The sequence below is a fragment of the Littorina saxatilis genome, linkage group LG17 (assembly GCF_037325665.1).
Source record: "Littorina saxatilis isolate snail1 linkage group LG17, US_GU_Lsax_2.0, whole genome shotgun sequence".
Classification (NCBI taxonomy): domain Eukaryota; kingdom Metazoa; phylum Mollusca; class Gastropoda; order Littorinimorpha; family Littorinidae; genus Littorina; species Littorina saxatilis.
This window is the reverse complement of record NC_090261.1, coordinates 5,253,821-5,271,575: the sequence shown is the minus strand read 5'-3', so window position 1 is coordinate 5,271,575 and position 17,755 is coordinate 5,253,821. Positions and strand designations below refer to the sequence as shown.

At 39.6% G+C, this 17,755-nt stretch overlaps 1 protein-coding gene across 1 annotated transcript in view; it reads left to right on the top strand.

The window, feature by feature from the left end:
• The window catches only part of LOC138951715 (calmodulin-like), a 34,278-nt gene extending 16,861 nt beyond the window's left edge, over window positions 1-17,417 (top strand). Inside the window, exons 3-5 of the mRNA XM_070323278.1 lie at window positions 6,510-6,653; window positions 13,185-13,427; window positions 14,416-17,417. Of these exons, the coding sequence (XP_070179379.1) occupies window positions 6,510-6,653; window positions 13,185-13,427; window positions 14,416-14,444 (416 nt within the window). The 3' untranslated portion in view covers window positions 14,445-17,417. The remainder of the gene's footprint in view (window positions 1-6,509; window positions 6,654-13,184; window positions 13,428-14,415) is intronic.
• Window positions 17,418-17,755: the final 338 nt, after the last annotated feature.

The following is a 17,755-nucleotide window of genomic DNA, read 5'->3' as shown; positions in this document are numbered from 1 at the left end:
ACTTTTATAGTGCCTGAAACAGACTCGGGTTCTGTCTGCTCCAAGAGACTTTCCTTCGACGTGAATTATAATGTTTCATTGACATTCTGGATTCAGATGTAAACGCAGGATTTTTCGAGAAAAGTTTACCGTAAAGAAGTGGGGAGGGGGGCGGAATTGTTGCTATTTGATTAACGTCGACTAAAGTATTTTATAGGTACTCGGGATTCTAATGTAAAACCAGGACTAATCGAGTCGAGAACAGTTTAATGGGAAGGAGGGGGGGGGGGGGCGAGGTGGAGTGGGGGCGGAATCATTACTATTGGATTAAAGTCGACTTATGTTGGGTTTTTTTGGTATTGTGGATTCCAATGAAAAAGGATGTTTCGGGAAAAGTTGATTGAGGGGCGGGGGTTAGAGTTGGGGGCTGGAATGGCAGCTGTACTATTTGATTGATGTCGACAGCGACTACAGTATATCACTGGTGTTGTGAAGTCTAATGAAAAAGCAGGATTTTTCGAGAAAATAGCAATGGGAAGGAGGGGGGAGTGGTGGTCGGGTGGAGAGGAGAGGGGCGGAATTGTTACTATTTGATTAACGTAGCACGCCCATGAATAATTCATATTGAGTTCGCCAGCCCTCATGCCGTGCGCAAAGCACCATGGGAGTCGTAGAAGAGCACGGTGATGTATCACGTCTAGATCCACAAGGGGGGGGGGGGGGGGGGGGGTATACTGCAAGCGCTGCCATTATTTAGACCGCCTGAACCTTTTAGACCCAACACATCCAGTACGAACGGATCCAACAAGCTCTGATAAATCCGCATGAACAGGCGTATGTTGGCTTGGGCGTTTGTATCTCTTATGTTATGCATGTTGTTCGCTGTTTGTCTCTGTCTGTCCTGTGTGCGTATTTGTATCCCGCTGCCTGTGGTCGTGTTTGGTCCTTATTGTTGCTTATTTACCTGATATACGGTTCTTGAAACACCCACACTCTCTCTCTCTCTCTCTCTCTCTCTCTCTCTCTCTCTCTCTCTCTCTCTCTCTTTCTCTTTCTTTCTCTCTCTCTCTCTCTCTCTTTCTCTCTCTCTTTCTCTCTCTCTCTCTCTCTCTCTCTCTCTCTTTATACAGTTATTGTATTAAGTTTGATGTGATAATTCTTTGATTATATTGTTTTCTGTTCTTGTTGACCCTATATTAGGGCGAGGGCTGGATGTAAAAAAGCAATATTCTTGCTTATCTATTACCCTCGATAATAAAGATTTTGTCTTGTCTTGTCTTCTCTCTCTCTCTCTCTCTCTCTCTCTCTCTCTCTCTCTCTCTCTCTCTCTCTCTCTCTCTCTCTCTCTCTCTCTCTCTCTCTCTCTCTCTCTCTCTCTCTCTCTCTCTCTCTCTCTCTCTCTCTCTCTCTCTCTCTCTCTTTCCTTTTGCCCTGTCTCCCTTCTTTCAGCGCTGTTCTCTTACATTTATAAGCATGCGCTTGTCACAGTTTCGCTTTCTCTGTTTCCGTGCCTCTTTCTCATTCACAGTCCGTTCCTTGATGACGTCATATTCGGCTTTTTGTACAAGTTGAGGCGGCACTGTCACACCCTCATTTTTCAATCAAATTGATTGAAATTTTGGCCAAGCAATCTTCGACAAAGGCCGGATTTTGGTATTGCATTTCAGCTTGGAGGCTGACAAATTAATTAATGACTTTAGTCATTAAAAATTCGAAAATTGTAATTAAAATTATTTTTTTATAAAACGATCCAAAATTACGTTCATCTTATTCTTCATCATTTTCTGATTAAAAACAAGCTCTGAAAATTAAAAATATAAAAATTATGATCAAAATTAAAATTCCGAAATCGATTTAAAAACAATTTCATCTTATTCCTTGTCGGTTCCTGATTCCAAAAACATATAGATATGATATGTTTGGATTAAAAACACGCTCAGAAAGTTAAAGCGAAGAGAAGTACAGAAACTATGCTTTTCATCTAGATAGTTCCACATTATTTTAGTAATGCTTGTCCGACATCATATTTGTGTTATTTTACTACTACGTAGGGCGCGTAATATAAGCGTTCGCTTGAGTTCGTGTCCCTATTGTTTATCGTTGTATTATTGTATCATGTTTGATTTAATAAAACATTGTTTAAACCAAGTACAGAAAAGCGTGCTATGCAGCACAGCGCAACCACTACCGCGCAAAACAGTCTCATCAATTTCACTGCCTTTTGTACGAGCGGCCGACTACGGTCAATGTGAACAAATGCAGTGCGTTCAGTTTCATTCTGTGAGTTCCACAGCTTGACTAAATGTAGTAATTTCGCCTTACGCGACTTGTTTTCATGTGGTTTTGCTGTCAATGCAGAAAACGTAAGCTCAGTCAACCTCGGATACAGATCTATACTGTGACATTTTATTTGATCGTTCCAATAAGTCTGGCATGTGTATGTCTGTCTGTGATTGATTGTTTGTTTGTTTGTTTGTCTGTCTGTCTGTTTGTGTTTGTCTGTCTGTCTATCTGTCTTGTCTGCGTTTGTTTGTCTATGCCGTCTGTTTTATTTTACATTTAGTCAAGTTTTGACTAAATGTTTTAACATAAAGGGGGAATCGAGACGAGGGTCGTGGTGTATGTGTGTCTGTGTGTGTGTCTCTGTGTATGTGTGTGTGTATAGCGATTCAGAGAAAACTACTGGACCGATCTTCATGAAACTTTACATGAGAGTTCCTGGGAAGGACATCCCCAGACGTTGTTTTCTTTTTTTCGATACATGTCTTTGATGACGTCATATCCGGCTTTTTGTAAAAGTTGAGGCGGCACTGTCACACCCTCATTTTTCAATAAAATTGATTGAAATTTTGGCCATGCAATCTTCGACAAAAGCCTGACTTTAGTATTGCATTTCAACTTGGAGGCTTAGAAATTAATTGATGAGTTTGGTCATATAAAAATCTGAAAATTGTAATTAAAATTATTTTTTTATAAAAAGATTCAAAAACAATTTTATCTTATTTTTCATCATTTTCTGATTCCAAAAACATATACATATGTTATATTCGGATTAAAAACATGCTCTGAACAGCTCCCATGGGGTCGCCTTCACGCGGCGGGAGTGTTTCCACAGAGCTACCCCACCCCTTTACTTCTCTTCTTTTGTCTTATTTCTGCCTTACCAGTCCTTTCACCTATATTTCCTTCCAAGAAAACTCTCCCTACTATTCCCTGCAGTTTTCCAATTCTTTTCTTGTTGTCTTATTTCTATCTGACTGGATCCATCACCTTTATTTCACTTACCAAAAGTCTTCTTTTCCACATCCTTATTTCTCTGCCCCCCCGCATGTCGTAAGAGGCGACTAACGGATTCTGTTTCTCCTTTTACCCTTGTTGAGTGGTTCTTGTATAGAATATAGTCAATGTTTGTAAAGATTTTAGTCAAGCAGTATGTAAGAAATGTTTAGTCCTTTGTACTGGAAACTTGCATTCTCCCAGTAAGGTCATATATTGTACTACGTTGCAAGCCCCTGGAACAATTTTTTGATTAGTGCTTTTGTGAACAAGAAACACTTAACAAGTGGCTCTATCCCATCTCCCCCCTTTCCCCTATCCCATCTCCCCCCTTTCCCTCGTCGCGATATAACCTTCGTGGTTGAAAACGACGTTAAACACCAAATAAAGAAAGAAAGCTCTGAACATTAAACATATGAAAATTATAATTAAAATTAAATTTCCGAAATCGATTTAAAAACAATTTCATCTTATTCCTTGTCGGTGCCTGATTCCAAAATCATATCTAGATATTATATGTTTGAATTAAAAACAAGCTCAGAAAGTTAAAAAGAACAGAGACACAGAAAAGCGTGCTATCCTGCTCAGCGCAACCACAACCGCGCTATTCTGGCTAGTCAATTCCACTGCCTTTGCCAAGAGCGGTGGACTGACGATGCTTCGAGCATATACGGTCTTGGTGAAAAAAAATGCAGTGCGTTCAGTTTCATTATAATGTGAATACGACAGCTTCATTAAATCATAGACCAAATAGCCTGGACCGCCAACTCGTCACGTGACCCTTCGAGGTTACGACGCTCGACTTTCAGGGGCGCTTAGCGTCCGGTTTGAAAGGTCAGCGATTCGAAGACAGTGAAAAGAAAGCACGCTCCAGTTATTTGTGACAATGGGAGGTGACAATGAACTGGATTTTCCAAAACTCCAAACTAAACTTAACAAAACTCATCGAAAAACATGTTCCATATGCACTTTAGCTAAGTTTATTTTAGCATTTTCAGAACTTACCTCGGCAACTTCGTCCATGTTTACAATCGACACCGGATATGACATCCCCCTGATTTCTGAAAGGCCATGTAAGCGTAGGTTCCTAAATGCGAGAGGCCGCTACCTCGTAATAGAGAGAAAGAGCGGAGAGAGAGCTAGTTGGCAGTCCAGGACCATTTATATTTATATGGCTGATAGTAGCATAGTTGTATTTTCGCCTTACGCGACTTGTTTGTGTTTGTGTCAGTCTGGTTGTCTGTCTGTCTCTATTTCTGTTTCTATCTGTGTGTGCGTGATTGTGTGACAGTGTCAGTGTCTGTCATTATAGCCTGTTGGCGCCTCGCTGTATTGCATATCATTACTGGATGACGACTGCTGTGAGAGAGAGTAGCACAAAAGCCAGACTAATCAAGCGCATGAAGAGACCCCGCTGACATTTGCCATCAATCATATTAGAACTGACATTTCTTCCGTGCCGGCCAGGCACAAGTCTCGTGACATTTGACGCTGTCAAAGCAATGTGTGAGTTCAAAACAAAAACAGCCACACGGTGTGCACACTGCACAGGTATTCGAAGCTACCGCGTTGTGTTTGCATATTAGTTACAATTATTTGGGCTTTTTTTTTCACTGCCTGCGTCGTTTCATGCACCTTACTATATATGTGTTTGTGTGTTTGTTTGTTTGTTTGTTTGTTTGTTCTACCTTGTACTTGTTTGCGATTGTCTTACAGCGACAGCCCGCAGTCGTCATCGCCAATAGAATAACAATTTACATGGCATTTGATGGATTATCTCGTGCAATCAATATTATCATATGAAATATAAAAAGAAAGCTAAGCAGCAGAAAGGTATGCATGTGTTTCCGTAATTATGCACAATTTCAATAGATGAAATCGTGGACAGCGATGTCAAAATCCATTGTAAGCCTCCCAATTTTGGTTGTCGTTTATGATTGATAGGCGCACACTCTCTCGGTATCTATGTCTGTCTGTCTGTCTGCCTCTCTTTGTCTGTCTGTCTGTCTGTCTGTCTGTCTGTCTCTGTCTGTCTGTCTCTCTCTTTCTCTCTCTCTCTCTCTCTCTCTCTCTCTCTCTCTCTCTCTCTCTCTCTCTCTCTCTCTCTCTCTCTCTCTCTCTCTCCCCCCCCCCCTGACAAGCGAACTGCCGCAGAAAAAAAGTGTTGCGATCGTTTCAAACGCCTGTTGCTAAAAGTACCTGGTCTGTTGCATGCAAACAATGCCTCGCAGACTGTCCTTTTCCTCTCCCCGACACCCCTCTGTCTTTCCCTTGGTTCCCACTGCCCAATGCAGTGGAATGAGAAAGAGGACTCAGTATCTTGAAGAAAAGAGGAGGGAAATATAATCAAGATGACATTTACAGCGGCAAAAGATCGATGACGAAAAAGGGTATAGCAAAATAAAAAGTGAATTGAATAAAAAGTGTTTGTCCGTGTGAAACCTGCTTCGTGGAATCATGTGCATTTTGGACACTGCTCTTGGAAAAATAGAGAGGTGAAAAGAAAAAGAAGAAAAAGAAGAAGTAGCTAGGTATAAGAAAACGTTTTGAGTTAAAACTTTGTTCATGCGCCTTTACTTTCTGTAGGAAGAATTTTTGAGTTGTTTCCCGATTCTGTCTCCAACCGTCTGTCTGTCTGTCCGTTTGTCTGTCTGTCTGTCTGTCCGCCTCTCTCGTTAAGAACGATCTGATCTTATTGTCAAACGTCTCTGTCATCGGGTTGTTTTGCTTGGGAAAAAAATATCTGATCTTCAGTCTAAGGTACCCGTGCACAATCGGATGTATAGCAAATGCAAGTTCAATCCACAATTTATGGTACACATGAGCTAGCCAGTTCTGTTCACTGTTTACGGTACCCATGAGCTATCGAGTCCCAAATCCAAGTGCTGCTCTTTATGGTACCCATGAGCTATCGAGGACGCACTGATACCGCTCCCTACCAAGAGTACAGGCCCGGGTTGAGTAAAAGAAAATGTATGATGAGTCACACACACACACACAAGCACACACACATACACAAGCACACACACACACACACACGCACATACACACACGCACACGCACATACCCAAGCACACGTACAAGCACACGTACACACACACTGAGACACACACACACACACACACACACACACACACACACACACACACACACACACACACACACACACACACAAACAAACAAACAAACACACGCACCCTCCTGGTCGGTCTGTATGCACATGTATTTGTAATGACACGATGCCAACTGTGCAGAGTTCAGAGAGGCGTTCTCGCTGTTCGATAAGGACGGGGACGGCACCATCACCACCAAGGAACTGGGCACAGTGATGAGGTCGCTGGGACAGAACCCCACGGAGGCCGAGCTGCAGGACATGATCAACGAGGTGGACGCTGACGGTGAGGGGAGCAGTGTATGGCAGTGTGTGTATGGGGTGTGGGGTTGTGTGTGTGTGTGTGTGTGTGTGGTGTGTGTGCGTCTGTACTTGTTTATGTGATGGGGGGTGTTTGTGTGTGTGTGTGTGTGTGTGTGTGTGTGTGTGTGTGTGTGTGTGTGTGTGAGAGAGAGAGAGAGAGAGAGAGAGAGAGAGAGAGAAAAGCCTCTCTCTCCCTATATATATATATGTCTGCCTGCCTGCCTATCTGTATCTGTCTGTCTGTCTGCCCGTCTCTCTCTCTCTCTCTCTCTCTCTGTCTCTTCATCTGTCTCTCTTATTTTTCCTGTCTTTATTTTTGTGTGTTTGTGTCTCACTGTTATGTACTTCTGCCTTTTTAGTATTTGTGTGTCTTTGTAAAGCTCTCTTTCTAAATCTTCTGCAGTGTGTGCGTATGTGTGTGTGTGTGTGTGTGTGTGTGTGTGTGTGTGTGTGTGTGTGTGTGTTTATTTTTTTCTCTTTCTCTGGCCAGTGAAGACAATATACATTAGTTTTAAACTCTAGCTGTTAGAAGCCGGTTTGGTCTAGTGGGTAACTGCTGGACTGGTAAGCTGGAGGTCCCAGGATCCATTCCCGGCCTGGACATCTACATGGAAATAGGTTGCTCAGTGCAGATTATTTTTCCCCATGAGTGTGTGTGTGTGTACCATTCTCATTATCCAAAAACACCAACTTCGGCTGATAAAGTCCAACCTCCCTTTTACGACCTTCCAAAATATGACAACACGATTTTCAAATTTCGTAAATGGGGCTGTTCATTCTAACGACTGTGGTTGCACTCACACACTAAGCACACGCCCTATGTTCTACATGTTTTTAGCCCTGTTGATCTCTGATCACATCCACCTCTCTCTCTCCCTCCCTCCTCCTCTTTCTGCCACCTCTCCCTTGTGTACTTCTTCTATCTACCTTTTGTCTGCCTTTTTAGTGTCTGTGTAAAGCTCTCTTTCCCAATCGTCTGCTGTGTGTGCTTGTGCTTGCGCGTGCACACGCGCGTATATGTGTTTATTATTTTTCTTCCTCTGTAAATCTTCTGCAGTGTGTGTGTGTGTGTGTGTGTGTGTGTGTGTGTGTGTGTGTGTGTGTGTGTTTTTTTTTGTCTCTCTCTCTGTCCAGTGAAGACGATATATATTAGTTTTACACTCTAGCTGTTAGATGCCGGTTTGGTCTAGTGGGTAACTGCTGGACTGGTAATCTGGGGGTCTCAGGTTCGACTCCCGGCTTCGGCGTCTACATGGGAAAAGGTTGTAAAGTGGAGAGCAAAGAGAGAGAGGAGTGCGAGGAGAGGTGGCAGTAGGAGGGGGAGAGAGAAGAGTAGTGGAAAGGAGAAATGGAGAGAGAGAGGTGGATGTGAATTAGGAATGACATATAATAGTAATTATACTGAAAAAAGCAACACTGAGATGTCGTCATTTAAATTTTTTTAATATTTTTTTTTCTCATTTTAGGTTACGTGTGTTATGGAGAGGAGGGCGGGGGATCTGATTTTGACTGCAGACCGTTTGAATGTGTTTCAGTCACGAGTGGTCAGTGTTGCCGCCAGTCGCAGGACTGCAATGACCCTCGGACAGTTCCCCTCAGCCTGTCTTTGGGGCAACTGACCTGGGCCGGCATGCACGAGTCAAGGTCACAGTCTTTAGTCCAGGATAAAATGCATTGTGGTTGAAAACGACGTTAAACACCAAATAAAGAAAGAAAGAAAGATAAAATGCATTGATGGTACAGTTTATCCTGGACTAAAGTCTCTGACCTTGACTCTTGCAAATCGGCCCCGGGGGTCAATGCAGTCCTGTTACTGTCAGCATCACTGGCACCCGAAAATGAAACTGAACCGCCTGGTGTACCACTTTGACCTGCGTTCAGTGTAGCCATTGCCCTAATCTAACCTTGACCCTACACATTTAAATATATTTCTAGGAGGAAAGTAAGTTTATAGAAACTGTATTCCTGGGTCTTACGTCCCCTTGTTTTTCACATTTATTCCTGGGTACTTATTCCAACAAACAAATGATATTGAAAAGGGCTCAAAGCATTTACAACTATGAATTTTGGCAACACAGACTTTATAACTCCTAAATGGTATGATGGTTGCAACGAAAAAACAAATCCACCAATGAAACAGACATACAAAACAAACAAATAAACTAACACACCTAACAAACTAGTCTTGTTACACCACTGCCTATATATCTCAACAAGGTCACAGCAAGGCATGGCGTATAACAACAACATCACTTTACCCTAGCATCTTCGTGTGACCAATTAAATTCATCACCATCAATCAAAGATATCCGCCCTGACATGGCCCTTCCTGGTCGGCTGGGCGTTAAGCAAACAAACAAACCAAAAATCAAAGATATACTCCACGTACACGTAATTGTAAATAAAAAATGTCTGCGTTATCTACAAATCCTTACTTTACTTTTTAACGGAATATTCACTTTTTGGAAACAAAAATAATCAGTTCTTAACCATTTTTTGTTCAACTAATTGAATCAGAAACAGGCACTGAGTATGGAACTGTCGTCAATGGCCGGCTGTCATTTGATGGATTCACGGTTTGAAATCATTTGGCTTTGTGATGCGTTGCAGTTCAAATGATGCATGAACTTATGGCTTATAAGTAAACGTCTGGTCTGAAATGAACACATCAGTATCAATTTGACGAGAAACTATGCCTGGTTTTGATGAATATAATGGTGCCTTGCTATGACCTTAAGTATAGACACGTACATTTGAAATTAGAAATGGCTACTGGATGCACTAAACGCAGGTCAAAGTGGCACTGTATCAAACTTTCTGCAGTACACACACATTATACACACACAGCAAAACATAAATGAATGAAACACAAATTACAGAAACAAATATTCTAGCCTAAACCTGGTCAGAAACAAAGGGAGGTAAGTGCTCTAAACATACACAACAGTGAGAGATATGCGAACCAAATTTGTTACCCCTAACAAGGTCATATAAACTCTACGGGGTCACCGTCGGTGTTATTTTAAAAACACAAAGCCAATAATTTAGGGGGAAAAGCTAAATACAAGCGGTTTTTTTCCACTTGGAGACCTGTCCAAAGTAATTAGAAAATGCACTAAAAGTGCAATTTATGTTTTTGCTCGTTTACTAAGCACTTGTTTAAATAGTGTTATAACTAATTCTTCCTCGAAGTACTTATCCATGCTGTGGACCCAGCAGATGAAACCAATTAGATTCTTGCCTCTCAAGGGCACAACAAGTATATTAAAACATTGTAAACATTGAGTTTTAAATTGGAAACACTGAACCTTCAAACGCGAATATTAAGATTATCCTGATGTGAGCTACTATTACGCTAAACCATACACTCAACTGTGTAGCTTTTGGGCGACTGGAGATTTTTTTTTTTTTTGGGGGGGGGGGGAGCCTTACGAAAAAGTTATGTAGCAAAGACTATTTCATATCTACGAGCAAGAGTATATTTAGAGCACTTGTGTGTATTTGTTTATCAATTGACAATTATCATGGACACTGAACAATTCAAAACAGGGTGTATCAGTACAATTTATGCAATCACAAAGAAACTTCCCAACAACAAAGAATTCGTGAGCAAAAGAAAGACTTTTTTGTATACATAAAACGCAAAGAAGTAATTTGGAGCAAAAGATAAAAGTCAACCAGCCTGACATGTACAAAACTTTGATCAAAAGTGTGAAGTTTCAGTGGCGTTCTGTTTGTTTCCTTTTGTCTTGGTATTGTACCCATAAAATGTGATAAATTTCGAACAAATGTTTTTTGTTTTTTTGTTTTTTTACAAACCATGAGATTTCTTAGGTGTCTGACGGTCACCCCTTTAAACAAATTGCAAATAAAGTAATACTTTTCTTTTGCTGATACACGAGACTTCTCAGTCACTTGACACTTAGTGATAGAAGAACACAAGTAGTTGAATCAAAAACATCCTCAACGTCTAATTTTGTGTCGTACAAAAATGTACATGTATGTCCTTTCTTTTGCTCTGGACTAACCCATGTTCACAAGCAAATCAAATTCATTGTATAATTATCAACACAAACAAACATAATGGACAAGCAATTAAAAAACAATAAGGTTATTTTATTAATGCAAGTTTCCAAGAAAAAATACTGTTGTTGGCATTGTTGTTGTCACATAAATGACCTTTACATTTGATGAAAGTTAACCAAACTTTCTGAATAAAACGGCGGTCATAACAAGTTATATATACATGCCAAGTTCTGAGGACCCAGCCACACAAACGTAGCAGCAAATAAATAGTATTTATGTGACCTTTACGGATGAAAGAGGTCTTTTTTGTACCTTACTGTGATATATGACCTTGATATGTGCATTTGATGAGAGTCAGCTAGACTTTCGCCATTTCGGAGGTCGTCAAGCCTTGAATCTGTAGCTTTAAAAACGTTGTTAAGATTTTCATTTTTGACCCGAATTTGACCCAAATGGGAACTTGAAATTTGACGAGTGCCAGCCTGATTTTCAAAGTTGTAGCTTAAAACTCCAAGAAAACTTTAACGTTAATTTTGTTTGGTCTAAGGGCGGCCTAAAGCTGCTGCATTCTATAATTCTCCTGATTGCTCATATGATAGGGGTCAAACAAAAAACAACGATCATGCAGTATGGACAAATGGGTTTAATACTACCACATATAAAACAAACTACTACTTGATTTGATAGGAACATTAAAAATACCACTCATTGAAACAAAGACCAAATACTCAGGTGACTCCCAATCCTTAACAAGATTTGATTAAGTTCCCCATACCCCCCTCCTACATTTTGTTCTTCTGGTTAATAATTGTGTTGTCCACCATCATGAAAATTTGTGTAACTTAGCATTGTTATTGTCACGTCAAATAAGCATCTGCTTGAGTTCGTGTCCTAGCTGCATTTTTGTCAATTGTTTCATGTCATGTATTTTGAATAAAATTGTGTTTAAACCAACAAGAAAAGCAAGACGTTTGTTAATGGTCAGTAAGGTGTGTATCGAGGGTTTGGGCTTTACAATACGCTTACGGTGTTTGTTGCAAATAGTCATTTTGGAAGATAAATGGTTCCATGTACATACATGAATTTTTGAATAATGGCGACTAAATTTGGACTTCAATTGACGTTACAAGCCTTGGAATTAAAAACTTTAAATCATAGGGAATTGTCCAAGAACATTTTAATTTTGTTACAGTGGCAACCTGGGAGTGACCTTGACATTTGCTTCAACAAAACTACAAAACACTGCATCCTAATCAAACATGAAAATGTAAGTTAGACATCTGATGCACCCATTTTAGAAATAAAGGAGTTTGTTTCTTTGACCAGGTAAGGCGTATACTGAATGACCCTACCTTACTAAAACAATAAATACACAAATAACATATATTGAAAAGAAACAAAAACAGATAACAAAAACAGACACAAAATTCAATTGAATTGTCGCCAATACATGTACTCATACATGTTATACATATATTTTTTTGTAAATGTCAGTGATATAAAACAAAATACGTAGCACTTAGACATCAAGGCTTCATGCCCATCCAATACATTCACACGTTTATTTTCACATGAGAACTCACACATTCAACCGCACATGTGTGTGTGTGTGTGTGTGTGTGTGTGTGTGTGTGTGTGTGTGTGTGTGTGTGTGTGTGCGTGTGTGTGTGTGTGTGTGTGTGTGTTATTGTTGTTGTTTTTGTTAGACAAGCAGACATCAAGCAAAGCACTTTAATTCATAACAAAGCAATTGTGAGACAAGTCTAGATCTGGGTCTCTCCTGGGCGTGACGGTGAAACTGGCCCTTATGAATGTGATGAAGATAGCTGGTCACTTTGCGAAGACTTGGGGAGGAATCTTGCCTTCAGCTTGAGGATGGACGACCATCTGACCCGCCTGGATGTAGCTCCAGCCGTTGTCCTCAAGCCACCTCGAGGGGAAATATAAAGAAAATCAATACATTATTTTTTGTAAAGTGGAAGAGAATAAGCAAGAGCACATCTAACCCAAAATTACAACAGACATCTTTTTAAAAAGGGAACACAGATATGTAATAATAAAACATGCAGCTACCCAAAAATTACATCAAAGGTCTCTCCGCTCTGTATTGCTTTCTGTGTTTTGTCATTTGCTAAATGAGAATATGTTTTTGAAAGCAACAGGCAAATGCAGCAACAATAAATCACAAAGATGAATCAGTTCTCAGTTTCCAGACACAGAGAAGAATAGATTAATGTGACCTGGATTCAAATTATGTAATGGTCAAACTGTCCTGGCTGGGATTTTTTATTTTATTTCAGAAGACATCCTATGTGTCAAAGCTATGGGACATTCGACCGGTCCGAAGTTGTTAGAACCCAAAAGTATGTGAAACTGGCCGAAGACCGAGGCCTGCAAACAACACCGAGTTCTATAGGTCTTCTGAGTTTAAAATGCGTTATATCTAACTTTATCTTAAACCTTCAACAACTGTTCCCTATGTGTGCAGGTAACGGCACTATCGACTTCACGGAGTTCCTGACCATGATGGCGCGGAAGACCAAAGACTGTGACAGCGACGAGGAGCTGCGTGAGGCGTTCAGGGTGTTCGACAAGGACGGCAACGGCTTCATCTCGGCCTCCGAGCTGCGTCACGTGATGACCAACCTGGGCGAGAAGCTGACGGACGAGGAGGTGGACGAGATGATCAGAGAGGCCGACATTGACGGCGATGGACAGGTCAACTACGCGGGTAGGATTTTTGTTGTTGAAGTTTGTATTCATCTATTTATGTGTTTATGTATTACTGAGTGTTGTTCCCTTGCCTCTGTCTTCGGTCCTATACGGATACTTTTTTCTATTTATCTGACGCAGTGTTCTGACCCCAGACCGGTCTAATGTCATATTACTTCGACGCAAGGGATGTCTTTTGACACAACAATTAGGGGGGGGGGGCATATATAAACTTGGGCCAAACCATTATTGCAACAGATTTTGCACCCACCCAAATTAAAGCTTAAAGTTAACTATTAGGATTTAACTGGTCGATTTTAAGGGTACCCTTATTTGAGCGGCGGTCACGTGATCCCTGTTCAAGAAATATTTAATCCAAACGGTGATCCTGATGTCAAGTGAACGGCCTTAACTGGCATGTAAAGTTTTAATTTTACACGGGAATTAATGGTTTAATTTGGGTGCGACATTTGTTGCAATAATTGTTTTAGGTCAGTTAAACTGATAATTCAGAAATCCAATTTAGTAGCAATTATTACAAACTACAATAAAGGGAAAATTTTAGGTCAGATGAGTGTGAGTGGATTAAAAATTGGCTCAACAGTTTGAAAGCTAGAGCTCACTTTTTGCTTACATCTGATATTTCTTTTAAATTATTGATTAATTCATTACTTGAATAAATCAATGTATTTACTTATTTATTATGTTACAGTTAGGTAGGCAGGTAGAGATCGAGTGAATGAGGTTGTTACTTAGTTAGTGAGTCAGTTAGTTATCCATCTATTTCTCTATTCATTTAGCACTGCTGGATGTAGATGCTTTTTCTTCACAAGACAGTGACTGTTGAAGTGCGACTGGTATTATAAAATATATTTACATAATTTATTGTGTCAGGAGTGTGTGCGTGTGTGAAAGCGCGCGTGTGCGTGTGTGTTAAGAAACTGTGCACATGTGATTAATGCTATATCTGGCAGTACTTTGACACATCATATTCTTGTTGTTTTCAGAGTTTGTACGAATGATGACAACGAAATAGCTGCATGCAAGTGGTCGTCTGGTGGATGGATACAAGTGCTGACGTGTCAGGAGATTTGACTGGACCATGCATATGCGAATGTTTCCCCTTTGAGCACGGAAGGATACTATCACTAGTTCTGCTTGCAATTTTTTATCTTGAAAATAGATGTTCTTCTTGTCTTTTATAAAAAAAATTATTTACGTGATTTAATAAAAGTCTGTAAATCAGTGTAAGCCAAAAAACGTCTTCTGTTAAAACATGTTTAATTACCTTCTTACAACGTTACAGAATTGATAAACAATGTTGTTATGCCATGCATACGCTACAGACTTGGTAAAATCAGCATTATCATTCCTCTTTAGATTACCTTGACTACGTCAGCTGACGTCTTGAGTAACTTGCCTCAACGGGCAACAAACCGTTCAATATCAACAACAGAAGAAGACAAAATTAAACCAGCATACAATGTGTGTATGTGTGGTATATTTATTTATACATCAAGCGCACACTATAGTAGTCAGTCCAGGTAAATACAGGAATGCTTTGTATAGAAATATTTTCTAGCAGCGAACTGTTAAGGTTTGTCTTAACTAAGTTCAAATCAAACAGACAAGTTTCGATTTTTTGTGGTTATTGTTTTTGTTTTTTTAAACCGGTGATAAGTAGAAAAGAAAACTTTTCGTGGTGAGAAAGGTACGGTCCATCAGAAACAAATAATGAATGTACTTGCAGAAATTACCTCTACAACAATTCATAATAATAATAATAATAAAAATAATAATAATAATAATAATAATAATAATAATAATAATAATAATAATAATAATGCATGATAATTCTATAGCACATGTATCCAGGGTTTAACCCTGCTCAAAGCGCTGAAAAGAAATGCATAAACAGAGTAATTAGCTCAAAATGACAGAGCACATAAATCTATACGCTTGAGCAGTAGTCAGGTGTAATAAGTATCACGGACATTGCTCCTTACAAATTAGTTGTTGTATCCACAAAGCTTTAATTTCAATCATTTATATCATAGAATAATAAGTACTGTCTTCACAAAAGTTCTTGATGATAATTGTGGTGCAAGTTACTTTTGAACACTTTTTCAGTCCTGGCTTTTTATGTTTTTGTATCTATTGGTATTTTCCACGCACAAAGTGTTCTTGTCTTCGTCTTTCGATATTACCCTCTTTGTAATTGAGTGATCTTTCAATTTACTGGTATTACTTTGGGATGTGGAGTGTTTATGTTTGTATGCATGTGCGCAAAAGTATGTCTGTGGTTGTGCGAGTGAAACTGTATTTATGCATTCAAACTACGAAGTATTATATCATTTACAATACTCAAGACTTTCTTACAATTTGTCTCCGTTTGTGCATTTTTTCAATCAGCTTTACCATCTCATTTCATGTTAGCCTACCCCTTACACTGTCACACAGATCATCTCAAATCTCATGAAGACGTGACCGCTTTTCCCCCTTGAACTTGTAAAGGCTTTAGGATCGTCTTTTATAAGGCCGTGGAACTGATTGAAGTGCCCTTTAATTCACAATGAACTATGGCATAGCAAAATAATTTTGACGAAAAGCGTTGTAATTTTGTAACATTCAAATTGTCTTGTTAAATTACTGACTGCAAACAGGTTTCCAAATAAATTATGATGTATCTTTGGATTCGATCTGCTAAATGATTGTTTGATTGTTTCACCAAGTACTGATGACAAAGTATAGCAAGTAGTTAAAAATGGTACATAAATGATAAAGGCCAAACTTTAATTATTTGTGTAATCTTGTATTCAATAGGGTACTTGGCACATTATTTGTACAAGGTACAATCAGTGACCCCCCGCGGGTTAGGGGGAAGAATTTACCCGATGCTCCCCTGCATGTCGTAAGAGGCGACTAACGGATTCTGTTTCTCGTTTTACCCTTGTTAAGTGTTTCTTGTATAGAATATGGTCAATTTTTGTAAAGATTTTAGTCAAGCAGTGTGTGAGAGGTGTTGGGTCCTTTGTGCTGGAGGCTTGCATTCTCCCAGTGGGGTGGTGCATTGTGCTGCGTTGCAAGCCCCTGGAGCGGGTTTTTGGTTGGTGCTTTTGTGAACAAGAAACAATTGACAAGTGGCTCAATCCCATCTCCCCCCTTTCCCCGTTGCGATATAACCTTCGTGGTTGAAAACAACGTTAAACACCAAATAAAGAAAGAAAGTACAATCAGTGGCACAGAAACCAGATTTAACACGCTTTTCAAAGAAGTTTTACTAGTGGTTACTTGTTAGGCTTTCTTTCCCAAAGTCTGTGATATGTCAGTGGGCAAACCCGTTTTTTATGTATCGTAATTAACATGCATGCTTAAAGTACTTGAAGAAGGTTTGTTTGTTTGTTGCTTTATTAACAGAAACAATTACGCCTCAATCACTTTAACGCTGCATTGTGGGAATTCGAGACATATTTCCAAAGTTTTAATGTTAAATTTCAATAGTTTTGTGTGTGCAGATTCTGCTTCCCATTTCAAGGAGTAACTTTTTTTTAAATTATTTGTAACTAATGCTTATACAAAAACAAATGGACAGCACTTAAAATGCAACTGGTTACTTAACACGTTCACCTCAGATAGGCCTGTGATTGTGAGAGTCAGTGGATTCTACTTTAGAAATAAACAATTTAGTTTTGCTGTAGGCCACAGTACGAGAACACACGGAGAAATAGACGAGACGTGCTTTTAGCAGTACGCAGACATTATCTTATACTAATGAGAACATATATTTCATGTGCAATATTTTCTTACTATAATTTGGTCAAGCGAGCTAAGGGTTTTTTAATCACTCTTATATTCATGTCCCCATTGTCTTATGCTGTTGTTCAACATCTTTTCATCATCTTATCAACATTGTTCGCCAGTGTTGTGTTGTTCGCAACGCTTTCTTTTGGAGTTCTGAGAAAGAACTCTTTTTGTTATTACGACGATTAAATTTTTCTCTCAAACTATACTGTTTCTTGTATGCTCAATGACTAACTGCACTCTCTCTCTCTCTCTCTCTCTCTCTCTCTCTCTCTCTCCTGTGGTTTTTAAGAGATCATTTAAAACGCCATCTGGTCCCGCTGCTTTCCCTTTTTTTAAGCCACTTAAAGCAGTCCTCACTTCTTCTTCGGTAATATCACTGTTGAGAATGTCGCAGTCAAGTTCGTTTTCTTCTTCAGTGTCAGTATGGTCATGTTCTTGAACATGCCTTCTATCATCATCCTCGTTAAGTACTTTCTTAAAATGATCATACCATGCCTGATTGTCAATAGTTCCTGCGGGTTTACGTTTCCTCCTGAATTTCTT